Source organism: Sinocyclocheilus rhinocerous, unplaced genomic scaffold (genome assembly GCF_001515625.1).
Source record: "Sinocyclocheilus rhinocerous isolate Xijiao unplaced genomic scaffold, SAMN03320098_v1.1 scaffold789, whole genome shotgun sequence".
Classification (NCBI taxonomy): domain Eukaryota; kingdom Metazoa; phylum Chordata; class Actinopteri; order Cypriniformes; family Cyprinidae; genus Sinocyclocheilus; species Sinocyclocheilus rhinocerous.
Window position 1 is genome coordinate 1,581,154 of NW_015667306.1, and position 11,959 is coordinate 1,593,112.

Genomic DNA, 11,959 nt, shown 5'->3' on the forward strand with positions numbered 1-11,959 from the left:
CCCATCTCATGCCATTCTAATGCTTGGAAGAGCCAGGACAATTTTTTATATAACTACAATTGGATTAGTCTGAAAGAAGAAAGTCATATTGTTTGTTTTGACATGGATGCTTTGAGGGTGAGTAAAATATGGGCTAATTTTCATTTTTGGGTGAACTAACCCTTTAAGTATTATAGCTCAATGTGTCAGTGCACAAGCACTAGGCCACAAGGTGTGTAAGCTTCTGCACAATACTAGGACTTCCTGATGAGCGTGTCCTGAGGTTATGGATGAGTGAGCAAGACAAACTTCTGAGTCCCAAATGAAGCCCCTCAGACCACTCTCTGGTCATACGGAGCACGGTTCACACATCGCTGGACCACAAACAGCAACCGAGCTGAACTTCAGCCATATGAGAAAGCTCTGTGACGGCAGACAGCTCAAATTCTTCCCTTCTGACAGAACCACTAATCACACCCAATCAGCTGCTGGTAGTAAATGGGCCCGAATGGACGGCTAGCGGTGAAGCATCCCGGCCCACTGTCTGATACCACACACACTGAGGTAAACAAATATCACACAGCCCATTAATCCTCCAGCTCATTCCACGGCCTTCTGCCAGCCTGTGAACCGGCAATGGCATTTTACGAACTCCGTATCAAATGTAAGGACACAAAGGGAAAAAAAACAGACGGAGGAAGAAACAAAAGAGGCGAGGAAAGGGTTTCAAACAAAAACAAGGCCATTAAAAGCCAGGCCATCCGGTGCGCTAAGGTGCCACGAGTCATGATCTTCGAGCGGATCGGGTTGCGGCGGTGATGCGGGCAGGCTGGGGCGCTGAGGTGTGTTATTGTGAATGACAAGCTCCAAGCGCACACCCGCGGGATAATGGCCACCAACTCGCTCTGATGGACACACATATACATACACTTCCCTCATCACACACTTTCGCCTGAATTCACATGTAAATGTGCGTGTGAAATACTCAAGCACTTTCCCCACCATGATATGCCATTAGTATCAGGACGGATTTCAGTAATTCTGTTAAATTGCAGCCGGTCCTGTAATTTTCCCCTGCTCTGTGACAGGATGAGTCCGAGCGAGAGGGAGGGGCAGCCAAAGAGTGACACGCATCGTGAAAAGAGAGACGGAGCGTGTATTTTCACCATCACTGTGTGCACAATGCAAAGAAGAAACACTTTTATTGTAATTGCGTCTTACATGAGCATGGAGAAATCCACCGTGGAATTCAGATAATGGCTGATTAATGTCCCAATGCGGATAGACAGGTGTCTCGGACCTCACTCTCGCACGTAGACATGCTCGCATGGCCGCTCACGCTGAACGCCGACTTTAAGAAACTAATTAAGCGTGTGGCCACCTTTTGATAGCGCCGTGATAAGTAATACAAAATGCTAATTGACGTCCTAAGTGGTTTAAAAAGTAAGGCAAGGCACACCTAATGTGATGGCCCACATTATTTGTGACAAACTAAACTAAATTATTTCATTAATCTGGGATGGTGAAAATAAGAGGGCAAACACACCTGCAGGGAAGTTTCTAGTATGCCTATAAGAGCTTGATTAGCTGGTTCAGGTGTGTTTAATTGGGGTTGGAGCTAAACTCTGCAGGACACTGGCCCTCCAGGACCGAGTTTGGGCACCCCTGGTCTAGCCTGTTTTCAGTTAAAGGCACAATATATAATTTTCGCCGCTAGAGGGCGCATATTCAAAATAAACAAAGAGACAAAGGGGTAGTTTGATGATGCCGTGACTGAGTGTGGAATCATGGGATTTGTCGTCCCACAGCCGATGCAATCCGACGGGACTCGGGCAGAAATCATGTTCATGGATGAGCTAATGATTTATTAACGTACGTAAATGAAGCAGGGTGAGGCTGAAAGCGCCTGAATTCACATGTAAATGTGCGTGTGAAATACTCAAGCACTTTCCCCACCATGATATGCCATTAGTATCAGGACGGATTTCAGTAATTCTGTTAAATTGCAGCCGGTCCTGTAATTTTCCCTTGCTCTGTGACAGGATGAGTCCGAGCGAGAGGGAGGGGCAGCCAAAGAGTGACACGCATCGTGAAAAGAGAGACGGAGCGTGTATTTTCACCATCACTGTGTGCACAATGCAAAGAAGAAACACTTTTATTGTAATTGCGTCTTACATGAGCATGGAGAAATCCACCGTGGAATTCAGATAATGGCTGATTAATGTCCTAATGCGGATAGACAGGTGTCTCGGACCTCACTCTCGCACGTAGACATGCTCGCATGGCCACTCACGCTGAACGCCGACTTTAAGAAACTAATTAAGCGTGTGGTCACCTTTTGATAGCGCCGTGATAAGTAATACAAAATGCTAATTGACGTCCTAAGTGGTTTAAAAAGTAAGGCAAGGCACACCTAATGTGATGGCCCACATTATTTGTGACAAACTAAACTAAATTATTTCATTAATCTGGGATGGTGAAAATAAGAGGGCATCTGTAATTATTTCAGCAGGGCCTGAAGCTTTCACATGGGCACAGATACGGCCACTAACCTTCCAGCTTGCCATGTTTGGATAGCACTCGGACCAAGGCCACATACTTCTGAGCATCCAGCGCTACTTCAGAGTCCTTGCGAGCCCTGAAACGCCAAAGAAGAAAGAGTAAACACAGGTTGACAAATTAATTTTTAAGTCACATTCTTTGTGCTGCGAATGTTTCAGATTTAAAGGGATAGTTCACTTGAAAATTAAACTGTCATTTTCTGCTCACCCCCTCATGTTGTTACAAATCCTTCTGAATTTATTTCATTTGTGAAAATGTGATTTTTTTTTTTTTTTTACAAGCCACTTTAAATACTAAGACTGTCTAGCTCCAAAATGACCAATGCGCACCACAAAAGTGGTTCATATGACTCACATAGGATAGTGATTGTCTGACCAAAAAACAAACAAAATTAAAGTCATTATTCACTGATCATTTTGACATTTACTCTACTTCACTCTCGCATGTTAATGAGCACTCGTAAGAGAAGTAAGATGTGAACTAGGGCTGTCAAATCGATTAATCACATCCAAAATAAAAGTATGTGTTTACATAATATATTGTGTATATGTATATAAAAACACACGCACATATATGTATATATTTAAGAATGACATATAATATATATTTCTTTTTTTTTCCTTGAGAAAATTTGGCATGTGGCCTACTGTACCTGATATATATATCCAAAATAATCTATATTGAATCGAATCGAATCGCAAGCTTGTGAATGAGCATCGAATCGAATCGAGAAATTTGTGTCAAAACCTACTAACCCAGCCCTATGCCTTATGATAGTGGTGGGCTTCAATGTTCAAATTTCCAATGGTATTATTGGGCAGCTAAATTGAGATGTATTATGTTTTTTTTTTCTCTTTCCAAAGGCCCATCTACGTGGTTAGTAGTGCTGTGTTCGATACATCGATACGACGGTGTAACGTCACAGAGATTTGACGATACGTGTATCGATACAGCACTAGAAGAATAAAGTGCAGTAAAATAAAGTGCAGTAAACTGTAAAACTATTTGCACTACAATTTACCAGTTTGCAACATCAACAGACTATTCTGAACAGCTAAAATAACTGGCAACGGCTGACACAGGAAGTCTTGCACATTCAAGTAAAAAATGGCCGAACCCACCCTTGGGTTTAAAATAAGATGCATAATAAAAACCATTAAGTCCAGAACACTAAATATACTCATGGGTATTTATGAGGATAATAGAACTCACCTCCTCAGCACACAGGACAGTGATTACTTTTTTGAGGGTGGAACTGGCTGTCTTGCCCTCAGCTTTCAGCTCTGCCAGGGTCTTCTCCAGAAATGAAAGTTTTCCCTCCAAACTCTGACAAAAACACGAGGCTATTTGACTCACACAGCTCAGCTCATGGATTGAACATATTTGGTTAAAAAAACAATTTGTGCTGTCAATCGATTAAAATTTTTTTTACCGAATTAATCGCAATTTTTTTCTGAAATCAATCACGATCCCACCTAACAAAGTTTTTAAATATACTTTTATATTGAAATAATTTCACATTCAATCTTCAAATTAATGTAGAAACAAAGACAGTATATTTTTTAATATTTGTTTAATGGCACCTTTTTTATGACTAAATACTACTGATGTCTCGGTGAAATAGTTTTTTTCCCCACTAATATTTAACGATTGACTAAAGCCATTCAACATTACAGTAGCTATAATTGAGAGCTATCAACTTTAACATTTATTAGACTTTTTAAAAAAAATTCTAATTTAAGTGAACTTAAGTGAAACAATCTTCACATAAACCCATTATAATAAATGTCATATTTAGCTGTCTGTGCCCTTCAGCAAGTATGAAATATTCAGAAACTGAATAAAGAATAATTATCAAACACTAAATTCTAAATTAAATATAGATGAATCCTTAAAGCTCTTTTTTCTTTTGTCCTTTGATTAACAGACATCACAGCAGCTGGTTATTAGGCTATTTTGTCTGCTTTAAGAGCTGCCGCTCCTGAACATGACGCGGATCTGACACGCATCGTATTTTCTCACAGCTCTTCACCTTTTCTGACCCACTTCAGGTCTTAAAGTCTCTATTAATGAGCTGACGAGTTGAATCAGGTGTGTTAGATCAGGGAGACAGTGCTGGGTGCTCCAGGATAGTTTGGAAAAGCACTGCATTTCAGAGACGTGTTCTTAAATGTGACTCATATATAACAAATACTTACATATATGCACAGTTTTAAGGCAGCTTTAATCGCCTTTTTGGTAACTTCATGATTGATGACATAACTATGACATTGCATGCTCGTAGTTTCTTTTGCGCTTTAATATGAAATGATACACAGCGTGCGCCGCCACATTTGTGTGCAATTGAAGAGCACGTGCTACGAGCACAGTATAACGGCTGACAGGACAGTAGAATTGGTTTTTACTGACATATGGCCTGACAACATCTCATCTGACCACAGTTCAGTTATTCTACTGAAGCTCCCTCGTCACCTGTACCTTTTCTGTGCTCGTTTGACTAGCACCTGGCGCTGAGGTGAAGTTGGACTGTGTGTCTAAAGTGTCTCCTGTTTGATGTGGTCGTATACCATAAACGCAGTTCTTGTCAAGAAAAAAATAAACAGAAGCAGCAGTTGTGAGTGGGGGTGGCCAACCCTAGCTCCGCCCCTGCGTTAATTGCGTTAAATATTTTTAATGCCGTTAAACTGAAAAAACTAATGACATGCCGCATGCGTTAACTGGTTAATTTTGACAGCACTAAAAATATATATATATACACATATATATATATATATACACACACACACACACACAAACACTTACTCTAAGCAGTGTTGCTTCATTCTCCAACCCATTGTCCTTTTTATCCACAAGAGCAAGGACATCCTGAAAGATAAAATATGACCTGCTCTATTAACTGTACTATTACAGATCTGAATAAAACCATTATGTAAATATTAGAGGTGGTTTTGTTAATATTAGTGGGAAATCTCTATGATGCCAGGGTGTTGCTATGCATTTACTAGGGTGTGGTTGCTAGGAAGCTGCTAATTAATGCACAAGTTTCTCCATTATAAGTGTCTTTGGGTTTTTTAGTCATTTTATTGTCTGCAAATAAAGTCTTTTCACTTATAGAAGTAACAGCACACCTCTAATGTTGAATTTTGGTATCATTCATGGCTGAAAGCTGAATGGAATGGCAATGGTGTTAACATAATATCCCCAAGTATAGTAAAATAATACTTGCCTCTGCAAACACCACTAAATAATAAAATACCTTGACAAGCTCTGGAACTTGGTAGGACTCCAGAATGTTCCTGATTCCTCTGAATATGTTCAGCGAGATGCTGATATTCTGAAAGCAGAGAAATTATTAACACAAAGTAACTACTCAACAAGAAAAATAAAGATTTACCTGAACTATTTTCACGCTCATTAAGTCGTTTCAAAATGGCCTTTAGCTTTGCTTCAGAGCTTCTGTATGTATGTATGTTTTTATGTTTATATTTTGATCACTTATGTATTTTGAATAATGTTACATTTGAAAGCAATTAATCAAAACTGTGGATGCAGAATTAAACATTTCTTGTTCTTTGTGTTCTTTTTAGGTAGTTTTTACTTTGCAAGCTAAACGTTCTGCGTACTAGCTGTAGCTTAGCATACCGACATTTGATGAAAAATACAGTAAAACAGTAACATTGTTGAAATATTACAAAGTTTTCTATTTGAATATACTTTAAAATGGAATTTATTCCTGTGACAGAAAAAAGCTGAATTTTCAGCAGTCATTACTCCAGTCTTCTTTGTCACATGAACCTCAGAAATCATTCTAATATGCTTGTTTTTTTTTACTGCTTAATATTTTTGTGAATCATGATATTTTTTCTTCTCTGGATTTATTGATGTTCAAAAGAACAGCATTTATGAAAAACAGAAATCTTTTATAACATTATAAATGTCTGTACTGTCACTTATGACCAAATTAATGCTTACTTGCTGAATAAAAGTATTATTTTCCTTAAAAAAAATAAAAAAATAAAAACCCTTGTCCCCAAATTTTTGAACAACAGCGTACAAATGTTTTTGTTTTGCCACCTGTTGGGGTCCTACACAGACTCGATTTAACAGGCAGATTTAACTGTTCATGACACTTTGCTTGAGTGTTTGCAAACGTACCATGTTCCTGAGCAGGCCAAAGTACTCCCTAAGCTGCTCTTCTTTGGAGTGCACCTCAGTCTCGTTCATGGAATCAATCAAGTTGTAAAGGAAGTAGGCCACATTTTCTGCAAAAAAAGGAGAGAAGAACCAATTTGACACTTCCTGCTTTCTATAAATACACTACTAGAGTCATATAAAACCACAAAGGGAGCTTCTGTTGGAACAGAACAACAAAAATATTGCAATCCAGCAAATAAGCTCTTAAACCAAGTATGTGTGTGTTATGCTGACACAGGCAGCTTTGCTGCAGACTTGACTGAAGTATGGTTTAACGAGTGGCTGGCAGCTGACAGCCTCACGCATACATTTGCGTTGTGCACAGTGATGGGATGAGACAGAGAGACCATCTCCATCGCTCCCACCTGTTCGGACACCAGCGCAGAGGCCAGCTTCAGTGCAGCGAGACGACAAACACTCGCAGAAGCAAGCAGACAGCTCTCACATAAACATGCACACAGCTACTATTCAGACTGCATCAGACACATACACACTCAATGCAAAGTACAGCTGTCAGGATAAACTCCATCACTGCCAGTGGCCCTACAGACCTCCGCGCGCACACACACACACACACACACACACACACAATACTGTCAATGAAACCAGCTCAGAGGACATCTAGGCATTGAGATTTACTAGTGCAATATTTCCCAACCAGCGTAAGAGCTGGTATTATACTGGCTATCAGCTAGGATTATCATGAATATTATGTCAATTAAAAAAGAAAATAAATCAAAAGAAAAAAAGTGAATTCATGCAGCATAGAATTTTTTTTCTCCCCCTTTTCCACAAATTTTCATTTTCCAAAAAAAAAAAAAAAAAAAAGAGTTAAATACATAAGCAGGCAAATACATAATGTTAAAGGGTTGGAAAAACAGTGCAAACAAGCAACATACCAGAAGTTTCAGGTTCAGTACTATTGAACCGAGGGTCTTTACAGAGAAGCTCAGTGATCTGTAACAGCAGATGAAGGGGTGACTTTAACAAAGGTTCTTTTCATTTGTTTTCCATCATCTTTCTTAAAATCTCTTGGTTTCACTCTTACCTTTGCCATAAGCTCCACATTGTGAAACCTGTAGGGGGCAGTAGAGGATCAGAGATAAGTCGCATACAGACATAGACAAAAACATTTCTAGTGCAACTTTCAAACAAAATATTTCAGTTAAACATCTGCTAAAGATTAATTTCAAGATCAAGTACATATTTGGTGTGACAGGGCTTCATTTGACCAGTTGGAACATATAGCAGGGTTCTCACACTTTTGACCAATGAATCTCAGTGATTTCTTTCCATGATTATTTTTTCCAGTTACCCATTATTACTGATAAAGGATTTTTTTTTTATAATTACATACAGACAGCACTCAAATATTTTATAGCTGAGAATAACTACAAAATAATTATATAAAAATGTATAAAACATGTATACAATTATTTAATTAAGCATACAGCACAATCCAAAAGACTGGGTTGATTGACAATTTTGAAAGAAGTATTTTATTCTCACCAAGGCTGCATATATGTAATCAAAAATAGAGTAAAAAATTTTTTTTTATATATATACACACACACACACATATACATACATATATATATATATATATATATAGTGAATTATTATGATTTAAAATAAAATTATTTTATATTTTGACTGCTTTGAAACTATATGTATCTATCTATCACTATATAAATACATGCTAATTGAACTGAATGCATTTTATTGCTGTGATGGCAAAGCAGAATTTTCAGCAGGCATTATTCCAGTCTTCAGTGTCACATAATCCTTCAGAAATCATTCTAATATGATGATTTGGTGCTCAAGAAACATTTATTATTATTATCAATGTTAAAAACCGTTGTGCTGCAATTTTTTTAACCAAAATACATTTTCTACAGGATTCTTTGATATACTTTGGTAGAAAGTTCAAAAAAACATTTATTTGAAATAGAATATTTTGTAACATTATAAATGTCTTTACTGTCACTTTTGATCAATTTAATACATCCTTGCTGAATAAAAACACATTTCTTAAAAAAAACAAAAAAAAATTGCTGACCTAAAACTTTTGAACAGTATACATAGTAGGATTATGTTATGTTTTGAATAGATTTTAATAATAATATTATACTCATCATGTTATTATAATATATTGGTAGTATACCTTATGGACCTAAAAAAAAAGCCTTCTAGAGCCTCAGTGGTCACACATATACACAAATGCACATTCACATGCAGTCCGACAACACACTGAGAAATGCAGTGTGATGCAGTGCTGGTGGGGAGTGTTGATGGCAGACAGCAGGGAGGCGAGGAAGGAAAAAAGATTCAACATTGTTTAATGATTAAATTATCTACTGACCTTGATTATTACAAGAGCAGGTCGCTAAGGAGACAGGGCCCCGACAACCCCCTCTACCTTCTGACAACCCCAATTACAAACCTGACATCCATCGCTGCCGGCAACCTCCCTGCTCCGCTTTCACATCTAAATGCTTTGCTAAATACAGAGGACAGCAGCATCTGCTGCCCTATGGCCTCTGTACTCAAATCTGAGTTAAAAACAGAGCTGGTCCTTAACTATTGTGCATGATGGGATTGATTTTTGACTATGAGGTGACGAATGAGTGGCTGTCTAGCCAAAAGACAGAAAATTCTACTAGCACGCACACACACACAGTTTGTTTCATTACTCACCCTCTGAATCCAGAGATCAGACTGGCTCTGAAAGCACTGAGGTCAACGTTTGGAAGAGCAGGTGAAGACACTGCAAGAGTGTGAATGTGATGAATGTCATGACAAGAGAAACATTTAACCTCTTTTATTTATTTATTTATTTTTTATTGTAACTAAAGCTCTTTTTCTTAGTGAGCTGCATGTTGACTTACTGTGCGTTCACACCACCGCCGTGGAGAGAGTCAAAAATCACTCTGGCCGCCATGCCAACAACGCTGTAAAAAGATTTGTGGACGCTCTGACGTAGATCGAATGCTTATCTTGTATTTAAAGGGGTCGCAAAGCAAACAAGCTTGTTGATCTTGTGCAGACTGACCACAAGGAGGGTAACGTTATAAGTTAACCTCATTAAATATTGTTGTGGACGAAGTATTAAGATCCTTGTAATGTATAAAGCACTAATACCACACTGTAAAAATACTGTCTCTGATACAAGTAAAAGTCCTGCATTGAAAATGTTACTTAAGTATAATCAGGTATAAACATTACTTAATGTAATGTAATTATTAATTGTTATTAATGTAAGTATAATCAGGAAAATTGATTTAAAGGTTTAAAAGTGAACTGGGACTATTATATTATTAATTTATTATATCATTCGATTATTATTCCTATAACGTTAATGCACATCAGCAACTCACCAGGAACACCAACAATCTCAGACACCTCGGTCCACGCATCATTTTTTTATTATTATTTATGTCCCCGTACGCAAACAGGGACATGTCGTAGATTATTGGGAAACCCGCCACAGCAATAATCAACCTCTCCTCCATTTTGCTTGGGAACTAATGTGGTCGGAACCAACGTTTACAGGACTGTGTTCTCTGAAATCCTCTCAAGTGGTGGACTTCTACATTTCGATTGGTTGCCGCCGAACCGCGTCATAACTCATTACCATAAAGTTGACCTGATTTCAACTCTCCTCGACGCCCTCAACGTCCAAGACACGCCGCGCTGCTGCTCGCCGCTGGCTCACATTGAAAATGAATGACTTCCGGCCACTTTGACGCTCTCGACGGCGTCGGTGTGAACGCACGGTTATTATGGATTTACACATTTTGGCCAACTATCTGGGTTAAAAAAAGGTAATTCCAGTACTAAAATCCCTTTTGAATTCAAATGAACCCAATAAGAATAAAGTCCAATCTTGAAGAAAAAAAAAAGAAGAGAGACAGCAGGGGGCACAACTGTGAAGGGGAAAAGGTACCATCCATAATTCAACATGATCTGTCCCTATTCACTTTGGTCAGATGAGGAGCTTCACTCCCTTGCTTCATTTTGCATATATATATATATATATATATATATATACTTTTTTCACTCTCTAATCACTTAAAAGGACTAGTGGGCATGTAGCTGCTTGGTAGAGTGCATGTTTGAGTGGCTATGTATATCACACCAGTCTTCCAGTGGCATGGCTGGAGGAACACCTCCTTCAGGCAGAGGGTTCAGGCCTGTACCCGGCTCTCCAGCAGGGCCCTTCACTCCTGCCTAAAGCACTACATGCATATGGAACAGTCTCTCGACCTGCTCGGGCAAATGTTTGTGTGTGTGTGTGTGTGTGTGGGAACACGTGAACCAGCGATTTGTGTTCCGTTTACTCTTCACCTTGGTCCTTAGCACTCTGTATCGCAAAGCTCAGGGGACACCTACATACCTGAATAAAAGATAAGAGCTGCTTTTATCTGCCATTAAAACCTGCATCTGGCACCAGGAGCGGCTGGCAACCGGTGTGTGAGAGCATTAGCAAGGTAAAGCACCTGGAGGCTCCATCCATTCATCCCATCTCTCCATCCCATCTCTCCATTTCATTCTCATCTGTGCATCTTTCACCATTCATCCTTTCTTGCAATTCAGTAGCTCTTTGCTTTCAAGCAAACGTAAACAACGTCCAGACACTCTCTTCTCAATGGAGCCTGAGAGCCGTCTGTCTATTCATTCTTTCATTTTTATGAGAGCAGCACACCTGTTTTGCTGTTAAATAATCCATTGATCCATTTGTCAGCCATAAAAGTTGGCTCAGACAGCGCTGGCCGATAGGTAGTATGTGAATGGGGATAGAAAATGGATATTCAGTCACATCACCCGCCGATTCAAGACTTATCTCAATTCAGAAAGTGTGTGAGAGGGCTTTTATGGAACAAATCTGGTTCAATGAATTCTCGGGTGACCTCCAAGTTTCTGTTTGCTACATCACTGGGTTTGACGATTGAATTGTAAGTGCGGGAAGTAATCAAGACTGCGGTATCTTTTACTAGTAGAGGGGCACGAAAGGGGAGAGGTCAGAGTTCAAACTGTCAACAGTAGCTGTATCCAGGGATTAAAGTTCCGTCGCTACGACGGATTTCCGTCAGTTCATAAAGACAGTCACTTGCTTAATTCATGAATGATTCAGCCGTTCAAACGAAACAACTGAATGAATGATTCAGTGATAAAATCAGTGACTTGCCGCCACCTGCTGGCGGGTTTAGTTTTATTTTTAGCG

General features: G+C 39.0%; 1 protein-coding gene across 1 annotated transcript in view; it reads right to left on the reverse strand.

The window, feature by feature from the left end:
- LOC107733673 (leucine-rich PPR motif-containing protein, mitochondrial-like) overlaps nucleotides 1-11,959 on the reverse strand; it is a 52,615-nt gene that overhangs the window by 27,475 nt on the left and 13,181 nt on the right. Inside the window, exons 12-20 of the mRNA XM_016545403.1 lie at nucleotides 9,433-9,559; nucleotides 7,784-7,811; nucleotides 7,635-7,692; nucleotides 6,697-6,803; nucleotides 5,798-5,875; nucleotides 5,344-5,406; nucleotides 3,754-3,867; nucleotides 3,309-3,325; nucleotides 2,532-2,617 (exon numbers count right to left, since the gene is read on the reverse strand). Coding sequence (XP_016400889.1) covers nucleotides 2,532-2,617; nucleotides 3,309-3,325; nucleotides 3,754-3,867; nucleotides 5,344-5,406; nucleotides 5,798-5,875; nucleotides 6,697-6,803; nucleotides 7,635-7,692; nucleotides 7,784-7,811; nucleotides 9,433-9,559 — 678 coding nt within the window. The remainder of the gene's footprint in view (nucleotides 1-2,531; nucleotides 2,618-3,308; nucleotides 3,326-3,753; nucleotides 3,868-5,343; nucleotides 5,407-5,797; nucleotides 5,876-6,696; nucleotides 6,804-7,634; nucleotides 7,693-7,783; nucleotides 7,812-9,432; nucleotides 9,560-11,959) is intronic.